Source organism: Garra rufa, chromosome 24, assembly GCF_049309525.1.
Source record: "Garra rufa chromosome 24, GarRuf1.0, whole genome shotgun sequence".
Taxonomy (NCBI): domain Eukaryota; kingdom Metazoa; phylum Chordata; class Actinopteri; order Cypriniformes; family Cyprinidae; genus Garra; species Garra rufa.
The window spans coordinates 5,680,979-5,700,397 of record NC_133384.1 but is presented as its reverse complement, the minus strand read 5'-3'; the positions used below and the strand labels follow the sequence as shown (position 1 = coordinate 5,700,397).

General features: G+C 35.7%; 1 protein-coding gene across 1 annotated transcript in view; it reads left to right on the top strand.

Annotated features, from left to right (window-relative positions):
- Nucleotides 1-16,559, top strand: part of ccny (cyclin Y) — a 91,384-nt gene extending 74,825 nt beyond the window's left edge. The window contains exons 8-10 of the mRNA XM_073831264.1: nt 9,258-9,424; nt 11,990-12,152; nt 15,914-16,559. Of these exons, the coding sequence (XP_073687365.1) occupies nt 9,258-9,424; nt 11,990-12,152; nt 15,914-16,030 (447 nt within the window). The 3' untranslated portion in view covers nt 16,031-16,559. The remainder of the gene's footprint in view (nt 1-9,257; nt 9,425-11,989; nt 12,153-15,913) is intronic.
- The last annotated feature ends 2,860 nt before the right edge of the window (nt 16,560-19,419 follow it).

The following is a 19,419-nucleotide window of genomic DNA, read 5'->3' as shown; positions in this document are numbered from 1 at the left end:
AACTCTTCACAAAAAAATCTGATGTATATCACAAAAAATGCAGAGTGTCGTCAGAATTGTAAGCTGGTATCTTGTTTGTGATCCTGGACCACAAAACCAGTCTCAAGTAGGATGGGTTTATTTGTAGCAATAGGCAAAAATACATTGTATGGATCAAAATGATAGATTTTACTTTTATGCCAAAAATCATTAGGATATAAAGTAAAGATCATGTTCCATGAAGATGTTTTTTTTTTTTTAAGTTAATTTTTAATTAGTAATATGCATTGCTAAGAAATTCATTTGGACAACCTTAAAGGAGATTTTCTCAATATTTAGATTTTTTTGCGCCCCCAGATTTCAGATTTTCAAGTAGTTGAGTCTCAGACAAATATTATCCTATCCTATCAAACCATACATCAATGGAAAGCTTATTCAATTTTCAAAAAAAATGACACTTATGACTGGTTTTGTGGTTTTTAGGGTCATCGGTTTATTATCTGTACCCATACCTAAACATCACCTAAAACACTAACTGTGGTAAATTGCTTTTGTAATATCAGTTAGTCAGTCTCTTTCTAGGTGGTTTTTGGCCTAAAAATATTTGTCAAACCTGGACCAGACGTAATACCTATAGTGAAAAGTCTAAAATGACTTCTCTGATAGACAGATTGTGTGTGTTTCTTTGTTTCTAAATGTAGATTGAGACAGATTGAGCCTGTTCCTTGACCTGTAGGGGGCAACAGGTGCAGAGATGCTGGTAAAATCTGATTGGCTGTTGCTGCTCCTTCAGTTATTGAAAGGAAACTATGAGTCACTGCACACAGCGAACTTCATGGGGGACTGTTTGATTTGAAAAATACATCTATCAAAACATTCCCACTCAGATGTCAAATAATAAATCAATTTGTCTTTTGAAAAATGGTTGTCAGGAATCTCAGTGGTCCAGTTTTGCATTCAATCTGGATGGACAAATTGACTTTTTAGTGTAGGATATATGCGACCCTGGACCACAAAAGCAGTCATAAGTCATAAGCAGTCACAACTTTTTGAAATTGAGATTTATACATACAGTATGTTACAAAACTGAGTACACCCCTCACATTTCAGCAACCATTTTAGTATATCTTCTCAAGGGACAATACTATAGAAATGAAACTTGGATATATGTGACCCTGGACCACAAAACCAGTCATAAGGTAAAATTTTACAAAACTGAGATTTATACATATGAAAGCTCAATAAATAAGCTTTCTATTGATGCATAGTTTGTTAGGATAGAACAATATTTGACCGAGATACATCTATTTGAAAATCAGGAATCTAAGGGTGCAAAAAAATCAAAATGCTGAGAAAATCACCTTTAAAGTTGTCCAAATTAGGTTCTTAACAATGCATTTTACAAATCAAAAATTACATTTTGATATATTTACAGTAGGAATTTTACAAAAAATCTTCATGGAACATGATCTTTACTTAATTTCCTAATGATTTTTGGCATAAAAGAAAAATCAAAAATTTTGACCCATGCAATGTATTTTTGGCTATTGCTACAAATATACCCCAGCGACTTAAGACTGGTTTTGTGGTCCAGGGTCACATATTATAGAGTAGTCAATGTGCAGCTTGTATGGGGGTCAACAACTCAACATATTGTCAAAATAGCTGGCAACAAAAGTGAGTACACCCTAAGTGATAACTGCATTATGTTTTTTAACCATGCAAAGCCACTTGTCCTATTCATCATGTTTTTGTCTGCTTGACAGGACCATACAAAGTTGTGTATCTTGTATTAGAGCAGTTAAAATGAGATGCTTTAAGTACAATTCTCTCATACTGACCACTGGATTTTCAACATGGCATCTCATGCCAAAGAACTCTCTGAGGATTTGAGAATTAGAATTGTTGCTCTCCAAAAAGATGGCCAAGGCTACTAGAGGTTCAGTAACACCCTGAAACCGAGTCACACTACAGTGGTCAGGGTCATACAGAGGTTTTCCAAGATGGGTTCCATTCGGAACAGGCCTTGCAAACTACGATCAACGAAGTTGAGCACTCGTTCTGTGCATCAGGTGGAGAACCTGGCTTCAAAAAACAGATGAATGAGTGCTGCCAGCATTGCTTTAAAGGTTGCAGACATAGAAGGTCAGCTTGTCAGTGCTCAGACCAAGTCGGTTTGCATAGGCGTCATCCCAGAAGGAAGCCTCATCTGAAGCTGGCTCACAAGAAAGCCTGCAAACAGTTTGCTGAAGACAACCTGTCCATGAGCATGAATTACTGGAACCATGTCCTGTGGTTTGACTATAAGACTATAAGATAAACTTGTTTGGCTCAGATGGTGTCCAGCATGTCTGGCGATGCCCTGGTGAGGAGTACCAAGAAAATCGTGTCTTGTACTGTACATTCTGAAGCAAAACATGACGCCTTCCCTCCATAAACTAGGCCGAACATCAGTTTTCCAACATTATGACCCCAAACACCACCAAGATGACAACTGCCTTGCTGAGGAAGCTGAAGGTGATGGGGTGGCCAAATATGTCTCCAGACCTGAACCCTATTAAGCACCTGGGTCATCCTCAAGCGTAAGGTTGAAGAAGCACCATGTGTCTAATGTCCAGCAGCTCCATGAGGAGTGGAAGAGGATCCCAGTAGCAACCTGTGCAGCTCTGGTCAATTCCATGCCCAGGATGATTTAGGCAGTGCCAGATAACAATGGTGCTAACACAATATATTGACACTTCGGACAAGTTCACTTAGGGTGTACTCACTTTTGTGCTATTTTGACAATGATGGCTGTATGTTGAGTAATTTTAAGGGGACAATAAATCTATACTGCTATACAAGCTGCACATTGACTACTCTAAAATATATCCAAGTTTCATTTCTATAGAATTGTCCCTTGAGAAGATATACTAAAATGGTTGCTGAAATGTGAGGAGTGTACTCAGTTTTGTAACATACTGTATTTACAGTAGGATATTTACAAAATGTCTTCATGGAACATGATCTTTACTTAATATCCTAATAAAATAATACTCAAATAACACTACTGAAAACACTCCTTTATAAAAATCTGCCCTCGTAAAATGTTTATTATGACTCAGCTGCATAAAAGTGGAATTATGTTTTCATAGTTCTACCGAGGTTAGTGTTTTCTGTGAAGGTGCTGACCGCTGTCCCTGGAGTATTTTGTGGGTTGTTTGATTTATAATTTGTAGGTGTGTAATTTGCCCATTTGCTGACACTAGTTCATCTTGAACAGAGGAGATTAGCTCAGAAATGCACACAAACATACTCTCATAATAAGCACATATTTAATGCACAGCTGCCCACGGGTGAGCCGTGGATGCAGTGGAACCAATTAAACGTGTGATTTCTGTCTTACACTTCCTACAAACAAAATTGAGCTCTTATTAGATATCTTTCCCACTGTGGGAAAACTAATATTGTTTGACATTGTTATGCCCTATTGAGTGTGCATGTGCATAGTGCTTAGTGCTTCTACGTCTTTTTACGACGGCATACATCATGCGTTTTTCATTTCATAAGGACGTCTTTGTTCGCCTACATCCATCAGCAGTGTTTATGAATGCTAAAGACGCCCGTGGCTAGGGCATACTGTAGTGTACCACGTCAGCAGAGAACAGACTTACAATTCAACCACGCAATAAGCAATGTTTGTAACTTTCCCTTAGAAGTACACAAAGAAATATTATTGGAGTTACTTATTGCTAGTACTCATACTCATTCTTTGCTACTAAATTTGACCCTGGACCTTGGGTATATTTGTAGCAATAGCCAAAAATACATTATATGGGTTAAAATTATCTTTTTTTTTATGGCAGAACTCATTAGGATATTAAGTAAGGATCATGTTCCATGAAGATATTTTGTTAATTTGCTACCATAAATATATCAAAACTTAATTTTTGATAATATGCATTGCTAAGAATGTCATTTGGACAACTTTAAAAGCAAATTTTCTCAATATTTAATTTTTTTTTGCACCCTCAGATTCCAGATTTTCAAATCTCATCCAAATGTTGTCCTATACATCATACATCGATGGAAAGCTTATATATTCAGCTTTCAGTTTCTAAAAATTGACCTTTATGATTGATTTTGTGGTCCAGGGTCACAAATGTAGCAGTAGGCTTTGTTATGGTACTTATCCAACAGCAAGAAGAATACCTAGAATCATGTGGCATGTTAAAAAGAGGTGTGCTATTTTTTTTTATAATGTCTGGTTGATTTCAAAAGACTTTAAATTGGATAAAACAGAAATGAGGGCAAGGTAATCTTTTGTGGTGTTGAACAGTACGTCTCAACCTTGTACAATCTCATAACACAGAGAAGCTTTAAACAGACATGGAGAATTTATGAGTGCCCCAGGAAGCAGTTTGATGAGAATATATTTTTCTCTTGTCTGTATGGTATAACATTGAAATGCCTAAAGGTTTAGAGAAATTATGTATCCATGTGATTCCGGAGTCAAATGGAGTGTAGTTTGGATAATTGAATGTGTATTTCGCCCTTCTCTTTCAGAAATTATGAAACATAGCAAAATTCCAGAACTCCCTATCTTTAAGAAAATCAGTCTTATTTTCAAGTACTGAAATATTTACCATAGTACTCAAAGCTAATCTGAAGTATACTAAATCAGTGCTTACACATTCATTTGTATAGCGGTTTTCATATTATACAGTGCCTTGCGAAAGTGTTCAACCCCCTTTATTTTTTTTACATTTTATTTTGCTGCCTTATGTTGAACTGCTTTAAATAGTTTTTATTTCCACATCAATCTGCACTCCATACAGCATAATCACAAAGAAACGTCTTTTTTTACGTCTTTGCAAATGTATTTTTTTATTCGATTGCATAAGTATTCAAACCCTTATCTGAGACTGTTTAGCTCAGGAGCATTGTTATGACTGGGTATGATTTGGAAAGACACACATCTTAAAAAAAGATCTAACAGCTGAAAATGCATATCAGAGCAAAAACCAAGCCCTGAGGTAAAAAAAAAAAAAACTGCCTGTAGAGCTCAGAAACAGGATAGCATAAAGCCACACATCTGCGAAAGAGTTCCAAAAAAAGTCTGCTGCATTGAAGGTTTACAAAAGCATGTAGTTTCTGTTACTCTTCATGGAAAAAGTTTGAGACAACTAGGACTCTAGAGCTGGTCTCCTGGCCAAACTTTTGCAACTGGTGTGGTGACCAAGAAGCTCATACACTCTTAAAAATAAAGGTGCTTTGAAAGGTTCTTCAAGCGATGCCATAGAAGAACCATTTTTGGTTCCATAAAAAACCCTTCAGTCAAAGGTTCTTCAAAGAACCATGTCTTTCTTACCTTTTTATAATCTTTATATAATCTTTATCTTTTTTTTTATAATCATTCTTTCACACAAAGAACCTTTTGTGAAACAGAAATGTTCTTCAGATGTTAATGGTTTTTTATGGAACCATTTAGACAAAAAAGGTTCTTCTATGGCATCGTGAAGCACCTTTATTTTTAAGGAGAAACCTACACTCCACCAATCTGATTTTTATGGCAGTGTGGCCAAACTCAATCCTCTCATTGGTGAAGACACATGAAAACAAACTTGAAATTTGCGAAAAAGCACCCGAAGGACCCATCAGACTGTGAGAATCAAGACTCTATGGTCTGATGAACCTCAATTCCAACATCATGGTTGGAGGAAACCAGGCACTGCTCATCACCTGTAGAGTACCATCCTAAAAGAAAAGTGTGCTGGTAGCAGCCTCATGCTGTGGGGCTGTTTTTCAGCAGTCAGAGTAGAAGAAAAGCTCAGTGCACCAAAATATTGAAATAGCCTTGATGAAAACCCAATCCAGAGCATTCTGACTGGGCAGAGGGTTCACCTTCCAACAGGACAATGACCCTTAGCACACAACAACTCTGTGAATGTCCCTGAGTGGCACAGCAAGAGCCTGGGCTTGGACCCAATCAAATATTTCTGGAGAAACCTAATAATGTGTGTTTGTGCTACTACTAGGGATTCATCGAATGTTCGGCAACCGAAATTATTTGGCTGGAAATAGCAAAAAATAATAAGTGAAAAGGCTAAATAAATTATACCGAACAATGACGTGATCAAATAGAGGCACGCACTAATGCAGCAAACATGTTGGCAGTGTGGAAGCATTTAAAACTGTCCGAGAAAGACGCAAGAATCATTACAAGCACAGACGGCGAGAGACTGTTTAGTATTGCATCGCATGTCTTCCATGAGAAGAGAAAAGTGGTTGTTGCTGGTTACTGTATGATGACTGAAATCGCGGAATGGCCTTAAACCATTAGTAAATAAACTACAGAATTACAGTCGTGGCCAAAAGTTTTGAGAATGACACAAATATTAGTTTGCTGCTCAACTGCTTTTAAATCTTTGTTTCAGTTGTTTCTGTGATGTACTGAAATATTATTACAAGCACTTCATACGTTTCAAAGGCTTTTATCGACAATTACATGACATTTATGCAAAGAGTCAGTATTTGCAGTGTTGGCCCTTCTTTTTCAGGACCTCTGCAATTCGACTGCGCATGCTCTCAATCAACTTCTGGGCCAAATCCTGACTGATAGCAACCCATTCTTTCATAATCACTTCTTGGAGTTTGTCAGAATTGGTGGGTTTTTGTTTGTCCACCCGCCTCCTGAGGATTGACCACAAGTTTTAAGATCTGGGGAGTTTCCAGGCCATGGACCCAAAATTTCAACGTTTTGGTCCCTGAGCCACTTAGTTATCACTTTTGCCTTATGGCACGGTACTCCATCGTGCTGGAAAATGCATTGTTCTTCACCAAACTGTTGTTGGATTGTTGGAAGAAGTTGCTGTTGGAGGGTGTTTTGGTGCCATTCTTTATTCATGGCTGTGTTTTTGGGCAAAATTGTGAGTGAGCCCACTCCCTTGGATGAGAAGCAACCCCACACATGAATGGTCTCAGGATGCTTTACTGTTGGCATGACACAGGACTGATGGTAGCGCTCACCTTTTCTTCTCCGGACAAGCCTTTTTCCAGATGCCCCAAACAATCGAAAAGAGGCTTCATCTGAGAATATGACTTTGCCCCAGTCCTCCGCAGTCCTTTCGCCATACTTTTTGCAGAAGATCAATCTGTCCCTGATGTTTTTTTTTTTTTGTAGAGAAGTGGCTTCTTTTCTGCCCTTCTTGACACCAGGCCATCTTCCAAAAGTCTTGGCCTCACTGTGCGTGCAGATGCGCTCACACCTGCCTGCTGCCATTCCTGAGCAAGCTCTGCACTGGTGGACACTCCGATCCCGCAGCTGAATCCTCTTTAGGAGACGATCCTGGCGCTTGCTGGACTTTCTTGGGCGCCCTGAAGCCTTCTTAACAATGCAGTGGAAAGTTTTTTTGGGATTAAGTTAATTTTCATGGCAAAGAAGAACTAACATTCTGGAGTATATACAAATTGCTATTATAAAAACTTAAGCAACAACTTTTCCAATTTCCAATATTTATGTAATTCTCAAAACTTTTGGCCACGACTGTACAGAACTACTTATGTTGTCTAATACATGCACTAATTGTATTTATTCTGACAGCGCTGCACAAGCTCGTTAGACAGGGTTCAAAGTCCAATGTGCAAGGAAAATCTGTGCTGAAACAGCGTATCGAGAATCATTCATAAATCTGCTGCTGTCAACAAAGTAGTACTGAGGCCTTTTATGCGGGTTTCTGCCGAAATAAAAGTTAACATTCATAAATGTTTATATTGTAATTGTACTGTTGTTCTGCAAAATAAAAAAGACAAAAATAATTATAACAATCAGTACAACAGCTCTATTGATACATTTATTATAACATTCTTCTTTGCTCTGCAAGGCTGCATTTATTTGTACATTAATAAACACACGCCTGATTCAAGAAGAGGGTCTTAAAAATGGCCAAAGAGTATTATTTTACTAACTTATTAATTTTGATTTAAATTGTGCTTTGTTAGTAGGCTATAATGTCTACTAGAATGTTAAAAATGTTCAGTGTTAAATACATTTTTAAATTGTTGTTTTGTAATAGATTTTTTTTCTTTGAAAAGCAAGTGTTCGGTAATCGGCCTTCGGCCCAGTATGTAAGTTGTTCCGGCTTTGGCTTCGGCCAAGAATTTCCATTTCAGTGCATTCCTAATGACTGCTTATGCATTGTACTTATTTCTTTTTTTTTATATAAATTTACAAAGTTGTGACAATTCTGTTTTTGTTTGGTCATAATGATGTGGAGTGTAGATTGATGTGGGAAAAAAGTAATTTCAAGCAGTTTAAGATAAGGCTGCAATTTGAAACATGAAACATTATGGGGAAAATGCATGTTGCTTTAAAGAAAATGCATGTTGTAATATTACCATCTCATTTGGCTCCTTATAAACATGAATCTTGGATTTAATCTCATTGAGGCCTAAGTGAGTGCTTTTAGGTGACTAGGGACCATAGACTGTAAAAAAAAAAATGGACAACGCGTCTCCGCTTCTTTCCACTATAGAAAAGTGAAGCCAAAACAACTCAATATGGCCGCTACCATCTTGGGGGAAATTACGTGATTTGGAGCCAGAGCATGCGCAGTAGAGATTCGTTTGGAGCCAGAGTCTGAAAACAGAAGCGTGCCAAACACAGATCCTTGTGACACCCCATACTTAACAATTTAAGTTTTGCTAGTTCCATGTTTAAATGAACAAATTGGTAATGGTCAAATCTAAACCAGCATGAGGCAATGCAATTTTCTAATCAGTGTAAGAGTATGTCACAAACTATAGTGTCAAAAGCAGCAGTAATAGCATACCAGAAGCAAGTAATTTGTAATTCTAAATCCAGTCTGTGTTTAGTGTTGGGACCTGAAACCTGATGGAAATTCTTCATAATCATTATAATTACATAGTACTCCAATGTGTTTTAAAGGAATGTCCAAAAAAATCACTTTTCTATTAGTGCCGTTAAAATTGAATGCTCTGAATTTGCCTTGCAGTTTCTTACCTGTAAAGCATCAGGTGTTTTTGTTGGTTGGCTGACCATATGTGTTGGTTCGTCTCTCGGCATTCATGCCTGCTGACCTTCGTGTCAGTCTTGCGGTAATCACAAATTTGCAGTGACACTGCATTAACCTTGCTCCAAAAACCCAAGGGTCAGTCACCAGAATCTAAAACAAACATTTTTTTTTTTTTTTTACGGTTGACTTGATTGAATGACACCCAACTTAATCATGATAATCTGCTTGAAATCAATTTTAAAGCTCTCTTTTGTTTTCTCTTAGGTATATCTGGAGAGATTATTAACGTATGCAGAGATTGACATTTGTCCTGCTAACTGGAAGAGGATTGTTTTGGGTGCCATCCTGTTGGCGTCAAAAGTGTGGGATGATCAGGCCGTATGGAATGTTGACTACTGTCAGATTCTCAAAGACATCACCGTGGAAGACATGTAAGTGTGTGTCTCTTGTCAAGATAACATGTCAATGCTCTGAAGTGCAAGTCATTTAATATGTAGGAAAAACTTTTTTTGTTGAACTTCCATTTTTATTATTGATAATTTGCACCAGTTTCCCAGGAAGCAACAAGTATCTTGAACACAGTTTTCACAAGATGAAAGTGGTGCTTGACTTGCAAATATTTGATGTAATATCAAAATTTTTCGTACAAGTTACATTCGTAACTCTGGATGGAAATATATAGCTTCGATGCTCAGTCTTTAAACATTTTTAAGATACACTACCAGTCAAAAGTTTTTGAACACTAAGATTTGTAATGTTTTTAAAGGAACACTCCACTTTTTTTGGAAATAGGCTCATTCTCCAACTCCCCCCGAGTTAATAAGTTGAGTTTTACCGTTTTGAAATCCATTCAGACGTTCTCCTGTTCTGGCGATATCACTTTTAGCATAGCTTAGCATAGATCATTGAATCCTATTAGACCAATAGCATCATGTTCAAAAATGACCAACGAGTTTTGATATTTGTTATATTTAAAACTTGACTCTTCTGTAGTTATATCGTGTACTAAGACCATTGGAAATGCAAAGCTTCAATTTTCTAGGCCGATAAGATTAGGAACTACTCCGCCTGCTTCGGCCATATTACGGCAGCAAACTTCCTTGACTATTACGCCGGAATGGGAGTGTAGTTCCTAATCTTATCAGCCTAGAAACTCGCAGCTTTGCATTTCCACCGGTCTTAGTACACGATATAACTACAGAAGAGTCAAGTTTTAAATACAACAAATATGGAAACTCGTTGGTCATTTTTGAACGCGATGCTATTGGTCTAATAGGATTCAATGATCTATGCTAAGCTATGCTAAAAGTGATATCGCCAGAACAGGAGAACGGCTGAATGGATTTCAAAATGGTAAAAATCAACTTATTAACTCGGGGAGAGTTGGAGAATGAGCCTATTTCCAAAAAAAGTGGAGTGTTCCTTTAAAGAAGTCTCTTCTGCTCACCAAGCCTGCATTTATTGATCAAAAGTACAGAAAAAAACAGTAACATTTTAAAATATTGATATTTTTTTAATATATTTTAAAATGTATTTTTTTTTCTGTGATCAAAGCTAAAATTTCAGCATCATTACTCCAGTCTTCAGTGTCACATGATTCTTCAGAAATAATTCTTATATGCTGATTTGCTGTTCAAGATTCATTTTTTATTATCAGTATTTTGAGTACATTTTTTTAGGATTCTTTAACTCAAAAGCTTGAAGTCAGTATTTTTATTTTTTTAATTTTTTGGAAAGAAATTGTCAAAATTAAAACTTTTATTTAGCAAGGGTGCCTTAAATTGATTAAAAGTGATGTTAAAGACATTTTTAATGTTACAAAATTTGAATTTCAGATAATGATGCTGTTCTTCTGAACGTTCCATCCATCAAAGAAACTTGAAAAAAATCCCCTCAGCTGTTTTCAACATTGTAATGAATGTTTTTTGAGCAGCAAATCAGAATATGAGAATGATTTCTGAAGGATTGTGTGACTGGAGCTAGATTATGCAAAAAATTCAGCTTTGAAATCACAGGAATAAATTACATTTGAAAATGTATTCAAATAGAAAACAGTTATTTTAAATAGTAAAAATATTTCAGAAATTTTACTATTTTTGCTGTACTTTGGATCAAATAAATGCAGGCTTGGTGAGCAGAAGAATCTTTTTTTTAAAAACATTAAAAATCTTACAGTTCAAAAACTTTTGACTAGTAGTGTATGCTGACTTAAAGTTGTCGTAAAACGCTATGGATTTCTGAATTAAACCGGATAATCACATAAATCATACAACAGGTAACGTATTGTATGTGGGGTCTGTTTTAAGGTTGTAAGCATCTGTTGAACTGCTATTTAAGATGTTTGTACGACATTCATTGGAAACTATATCTTTGCAAGCTTAAGATTCCATATATAATATCCCTGAAGTTAAGTACCAAGAAATTGAGCTGACAAATATAAAGAGTGATACTTGACACTTTCAGCAAGTTGTCACATCTGCCCTTTCAACTCCCGCTGAGCACAGTTATTTTAAAGGCTGTCGTGACTAAAGATTCAATGACAGAGGCAGCCATATTGTCCTCAAAGTAGACCGCAAACACCATGGAGGACCATAGAGTGTGGGTTTGTGGGTGTTTGTTGCCTTTTTGTTGTCACTGTTGGCTATATTTAGCTGGGCGGTCTCTGCATGCGTTGGAATAATTATGTGGTTGGTAGAAAAGGGTGACAATAGATTGTTTATTTTGAACGTTGAGGAGTTTCATTGGTGGTAAGAAATGAAGATGAATGATGTTTTTTTTTTTTTTTTTGTATGATAAGAAGATCAGGGATTGTTGGTTTTCTTGTCAGAATTGTGTTTTAAAAGAAAAACTGAAACATGCTTTCAGAATTTCAGAATCAGAATTTCCTTGAATAGCTAAACTGTCAAGATTTTCTTTTTGCTTATTTCCACCCACTGACAAATGTCAAAAAGGAACATTCGCAAAGCTAATTATCTTTGCATTCTCTCTCCCACTAGGAATGAGTTGGAGCGACAGTTTCTGGAGCTGCTGCAGTTCAATATTAACGTTCCGTCAAGCGTCTACGCCAAGTACTATTTTGACTTGCGTTCGCTCTCTGAGGCGAACAACCTCAGCTTTCCCCTGGAGCCTCTCAGCAGAGACAAGGCCCAGAAACTCGAGGTGAGTGGTCGGTACCATTCCACATCGTGAACGCACATTATATAGCGCAAGATATCTATCTCAGATTGTCACTCAACATCTCTGTGGTTTTTATGAAAAGTTCAATATCGTGGCAGATTTTAATACTGAATCTCTTAGCATTGCTCCAATAAGTATATGGCAGTAAAACTTGAAAGCTTGCTTTGGTACAGCTCTCACAAAGAAGGAATATCGTGACATGTTTTATTGGACCATTGGATCAGTAGCAGCGAGGCTGAGTAATTACCTCGCCTGAATCCCCATGTGTGTTTTTTGCCAGCATTCAGCCTCGAAGCTGCCCAATTACAGTCCTGACAAGACCAGGCCTATAATGATGTTAGTTAGTTCAGTTGTGCTTGTGTGTGTGTGCGCACAGTTGCTTTGGTGGTGTAATAGCCCACTAGCCCATCTAGAGTCAGTGGTCTGTGGGTGGACAGCTCAATCAATCAGTCAGTCAGTGGTTTGTGATTCAGTTCTTTCATGAGGACCAGCACTGGTCCTCTTTATACGCTCCCACACACAATCATCTGTCATCTCAAAATAATGGACACAAGTTGTATCCTGTCTCAAGAATGAAACTTTTTCCTACTTATTCTCGGAGGTGGTGGCATTTGGAGATTTGGTTCTTGCATCAGAAAGTACAGGTTTGGCCAATACTTTGACTTGTGACACCTTCAGTATCAAATGTGAATCTAGCTAATTGTGCAGTTGAAGTCAAAAGTTTACATACACCTTGCAGAATCTGCTAAATGTTAATTGTTTTAGGGATCATAAAAAATGAATGTTGTTGTTTTTTTAATTTAGTACTGACCTGAATAAGATATTTCCACAAGAGAAAATAATAGTTGAATTTATAATAATAAAAAAAAAAAATGACCCTCTTCAAAAGTTGTACATTTCTTTTTATGTGATAGTTGATGATTTCCTTGTTTGTCCTGAACAGTTAAACTGCTTCCTGTTTTTTTTAGAAAAATCTTTTAGGTCCCCCAAATTCTTTGGTTTTTCAGCATTTTTGTGTTTTTTTTTCAACTCTTTCCAACAATGACTGTATGGTTTTGAGATCCATCTTTTCACATTGAGGACTGAGGGACTCATATGCAACAATTACAAATGCTCACTGATGCTCCGCAAGGAAACACGATGCATTATGAGCCAGGGGTGTAAACTTTTGAACAGAATGAAGATGTGTACATTTTTCTTATTTTCCCTAAATATCATATATATCACATATCCCTGGACCACAAAATCAGTCATAAGGTTAAATTTTACAAAACTGAGATATATACATCATATGAAAGCTCAATAAATAAGCTTTCTATTGATGTACTGTATGGTTTGTTAGGATAGGACAATATTTGGCCGAGATACATCTATTTGAAAATCTGAAATCTAAGGGTGCAAAAAATCAAAATACTGAGAAAATCACCTTTAAAGTTGTCCAAATTAAGTTCTTAGAAATGCATATTACTAATCAAAAATTACATTTTGATAGGTTTACAGTAGGAATTTTACAAAAAATCTTCATGGAACATGATCTTTACTTAATTTCCTAATGATTTTTGACATAAAAGAAAAATCAATAATTTTGACCCATACCATGTATTTTTGGCTATTGCTACAAATATACCCCAGCGACTTAAGACTGGTTTTGTGGTCCAGGGTCACATATATATATTTTTTTCATTTAGTACTGCCTTTCAAAAGCTATAGAAGATACTTATTTGTTTCCCAGAAGACAACATAAGTTACATTTACCCTGATTTTCAAATTCAAAAAGTTTTCACCCCCCGTTTAATCTATTGTGTTTACTTCTTGAGCATCAGTGAGTGTTTGAATCTTCTGTAATAGTTGCATATGAGTCTCTCAGTTGTCCTCAGTGTGAAAAGATGGATCTCAAAATCATACAGTCATTGCTGGGAAGGGTTTAAATAGACAAAAATGCTGAAAATCCAAAAAATTTGTGGGACCTGAAGGATTTTTCTGAAGAACGGCAGACAGTTCAACTGTTCAGGACAAACAAGGGACTCGTAAACAACTATGTAAAAAAAAAAAAAAAAAAAATCAAGTGTATGTAAATTTTTGAACAGGGTAAGTTTAATAAATTCAACTAATTAATCAATTAATAAATTCAACTATTATTGTCTCTTGTGAACTAGATGTAAACAAAATATCTTACTCAGGTCAGTTCTGAATAAAAGATAAAATGCATTTGTATGATCCCTCTTATTTTCGTAAAATAATGAACATTTTGCAAATTCTGCAAGGTGTATGTCATTTTTTTGACTTCAGCTGTATCTACTCAATGACATTTTTAACGCGTATAAATCAGCAGATAATGACTTGTAAGTTAATAATAATAATAATAATAAATAATAATAATAATAATGTAGAAAAAGAAAAGGACCAAGAACAGAACCCTGAGGAACACCTTAAGTAAGGGGAAATTTGTGTTGTTTCATAAATTGTGAAAACCTTAATAATAAATTATGAAAAACTAATAATAATAATAAAAAAAAAAATCAATTGTGGGCCCGAATAAGTCAAGAAATTTATAAAATCTGTAGAAGTCATTTACATATCTAACATTACATTTTTTAATGGGGTAAGAATGTTCAAATAAAGGGTAATATTATTTATTTTTTGTTGTGTTTGTGTTATTAAAAAAGAAGAAATTGAAAACTGTGAAAGAAATTTAATTGTTTAGGTGGATGAGAAAGCAAAATGTTAGGTTTTAAGTGTTTAGGGGGTAGAACTTATGTTTAAGTTCGTAGGCTGACATATGCTACTTACTGAAACTAACAGATTTGAGATTTTATTCATTTGTTTTTGTAAATAAAATAGTCATTACTCCAGTCTTCAGTGTCACATAATCATTCATAATCATATGAAAATGCTGATTTATTACTTTAATTATCAATGTTGGAAACAGTTGTGCTGCTTCATAATTTTTGGATTCTTTTTTCAGGATTCTTTTAAGAAAAAGTTGAAAAGAACAGCGTTGATTCAAAATAGAAGTCTTTTCTAACAATATAAGTCTTTGCTATCACATTTTACCAATTTAACACATCCCTTTTGAATAAAAGTATTAATTTCTTTTTTTTAAAAAGAAAGAAAAATAAACTTACTGACAAAAAAAATATTATATGGTAGTTTATATTGTTACAAAAGATTTGTATTTTAAATAAATGCTGTTCTTAAAGAATCTTGATAAAAGTATTACTGGTTTCAACAAAATATTAAGCAACACTATTGATTATATATCAGCATATTAGAATGATTTCTGAAGAATCTTGTGACATTCACATAGAAAAGTTATTTTTCAGTGACATAATATTTCACAGAATTACAGGTACGCATAAAACAACTTTAAAATATCGTCTTGATCCTAACTGTTTAACAGCAGTGTATATATATATATATATATATATATATATATATATATAAATAAATACAAATAATGTAATGAGTAATGATGCTAAAAATTTTGCTTTGCATCACAGGACAAAATTCAATTTTAAAATGAATTAAAAACGGAAAACAATTATTTAAAATTATAATAGTATTTCACAATATTACTGTTTTTACTTTATTAATGCAGCCTTGTGGAGCAAAAATGACTTCTTTCAAAAACATTACAAATCTTACCGATACCAAATGTTCTCAATTGTAGGGCAGTAGCAGTGTAAAAAAAAATAATAATAATAAATTCACAAAATTGTATTGTCTTGTTCTTTTTCTCACAGGCGATCTCCAGGCTTTGTGACGACAAGTATAAAGACTTGAGAAAAGCAGCCAAGAAGCGCTCAGTGAGCGCAGATAACCTGACAGTGGTCAGATGGTCGCCGGCCATCATTTCCTAATAACGGTTGACGTTGGGGACTTCCGCAAAAGACTGGGAGAAAGAGACTGTCAGAAGAAGAAGCGTTCTCTAAGAGGACACATACGTGCTTAGTACCTCCGCAAGACTCTTGAGCCAGAGGTTTTCGTTCTGCAGAGTGTCGTACGGCTGCTGTATATACAAGACACCCACACAAAGATCACTTTCCAACCTGTGGCTTAGAGGAGAAAGAAGGAGGCTGTGAACGAAAGGATATAAACGAGGGAGAAAGACGCTCCAATGACTGGAACAGCATTCCAACAGCTCTGTGTCATACGTGTTTGCCATTCTAGGTGAGGAAGTATTTGTACTGTGCGTTTATTGATCTTGTATGGTTAGAAAATCTCACTGGGACGCTTATGGATGTCTCGCACCAAGATCAAGAGCCAAAATCAACCACTTCTCAAGATATTCCCTGAATCTTCTTCCATTCCTTAAAGTATTTCTCTCCAAATCAGCTGTGAGCTGATCAAACCATTAAAGTACCACTGTTCTTACATACGTTTATTTAACATTTTATTGCATTAAGATTTACTTTAATTTAAAAACGTTCTTAATGACGGTTTATTCATCTTAAGTTAGTCTAATTAATGGGAAAATATACAGTTTGGACCTTTGTTCAGTCTGATTATTTTACGTTTTGTTTTGTTTGTTTTTTTTTCAATTTGTAATACATGATAAAGGCAGTTTCCAGCATTCAATCTTATCTAAGAGTAATGAACGTCGATTTTGTATTTCCAAAAGAAAAGTGCTGTGGAGAGTTCCCATGTGAAGTTCCTGGGACTTTCCTATTCCGACACTGTGAAAAGTTTTCACCAGTTTCAACTTAAAAACTGAAGTTTAGCAGCCGCCTTATAATTTTAAGTTAAATCAACTTAGGTCATTTCAACTCAAAAGTTAAATCAACTCATTTTTATTGTAATAAGTTCAAATGACTTAAATTGTTAAGTTAAATCAGCTTATAACTACAAGGCAGCTGCTAAACTTAGGTTTTTAAGTTGTATCTGGTGAAAACTTTTTACAGTGTATTGAAACACAAGGCAGTTGGATTAGTTTCAAAACTGAAAATGTACAATGTCGAAATGGACTGAAATTGGAAGTTTTAATACTGAAATCAAAGCTTTTTCTTCTGACATTCCATCATCAGTGACCATCAACGTGTCTAACCTCCATATTCTTGTCGCCATTGTTTTTATAACCACAACAAACGCCAGATATACACAAGCTGTGTGACTCGTTTCCAAATTCTCAAAGCAATACATGCACTGTGTGTGCTCTATTCCGTACAATACCTGCTGGAAAGATTGCTCCTAAGAAAGTCCAATTTAAAAAAAAAATTATAATTTTGTTACAATTGGTGTTTTGAAGTCTCTTGTAAGGCTCAGTGCCACTGCGATACAGACATTTGAATGGATTGCAATGTTTCTAAATTCTGATGCATCAAACCAGAGACTGAATTGAATTGTGAGGAAGAGGAATTCCTGCTGTACCCACTGCCATCACCTGTGGTGCCTGTGTTTAGTGGGAAAATGGCCTTAGATGTAGAAAATAATAAATGAACCATTTTATCTTCCCTTCTCATTAGGCAAAGTATGTTTTTAGACAGCGAAATTAGTTTTAAAATCAGTTCTTCCCTATTCCAAAAGCTAAGCAAGTGTTGATTTACGGCATCAGATGTATAGTACGTGTGATCATGATTCGTTCTATTATCTGTTGAGAGTGACTGAGACATTTTCATTTGTGAGACTTCATTCAGAAACACCTTGAGAATTAGAACTTCCAAAAATATCTTTTGTATATTGTACATACTTAAACATACTTAAAGAAATTCAGATATTTATATGTGACCAGTATTTACTTTTGTTAATTCCCAAACTCTGGACAATTGTGGATAAAAAAATTGAAAAATATAAATATGTCAGTTGTTTTATCAGGAATACGTATCTTCTGGGATCTGACAGTTTCTAAGTGCTGTCATTGTTTTTTTTTGTGTGTGTGTGTTTGTTTGTTTTTCTTTTGTCTTCAGGTGACTTTCCCAACCTGGTCTCATGACGAAAACATAACTGTGGAATACATACTAAGTACATATCACTGCAGTTTCCAACAGAAATGTCCACTGAGTGGCACTAAAAGAGTGTTTTTTTTTTATGTGACATTGGTTTTGTAGGTGTCATCACAGCTCTGACGTAAAATGTCTGTTGAGTGGCACTATAATTTATTTGTCTTACTCATCCATGATTTTTTACCAGCATGGTCTGATTCGATTTAGGTAAAAATCAGACCAACTGTCAAGGAGGAGTATAAAAAAAGTAGGTTTTCAACATAGATCAAAATGGAGTACAGGAAGTTCAGCCCACAATGGAATAATTGGTATCTATGTAGTCGGCCGGACCCAAGGAATATTTTGAGAGCAGTTTCAATTACAATAGGTACATGCAATCCAAAATTTTGGCGTTTTTTATTTTATTTTTTATTTTTTTGAAAATTTCATAATTAAATATTAATGAGTGGTTTACTACTCTTGACTAATAGGTGGCGCTGTTACCAAATTGATGTGCCGTGGTCAGTGAGAGATGGCAATGACACAAACAATTTGGTGTCAGATGTCAAAGCCTTGCAGAAATACAGCCTCAGATGCAGTTTGACATCTTTCTAGCAAATCCGTTTATGCGTTAAACGAAAACTGTTTCTTACTGTACTTGCTGTGTATTGGTAAATTTTGGTCAGCATGGTCTGAACATGATCCGAGTCAAACTTGGTGAAAATCGGAGTAACGCTCTAGGAGGAGTTTGAAAAAGTTGGTTTGCAACGTTGCAGACAGGAAGTTCATCCAGTTATTGCATCCAATTATATCGATGTTCTCAGCATAACCCAAGGAATATATCAAGACCAGTTTCATTACAATAGGCTACTCTAGGCTAAATCTTAGCAATTTTCAAAATGTCTTCATAACTTTTGACTACAAGGTGGCTAGGCTGCCTTCAAACTTTTTGAGCACTGTCAGGGCATGGTGCCGAAGACACAAACCAAGTTTCGTAATGATATGTCGATTCGAAATGGCTGACACCCATGGCTGACATGGGAAAATTGGGTATGTTTCAACTTTGCATGCTCCACCTTATCTAAAGAGATCAGTTTTTTGGCCAAACCATTGAGAAGTTATAAGCAAAAATAACCGTTTTTCATATCTCTTGACCACTAGGTGGCATTGCACCAAAACACTGCAGTTAGCCTCAAGTCATGCTTGTTATAACACACACCAAGTTTAGTCTTAATACAGCAGACTGTTGTGGAGATATAGCCTCATATCCATTTTTGCGCACTTTTCGTAGAATTCGTTTGTGTTATTAAAGAACGATTTGACTAATCAAC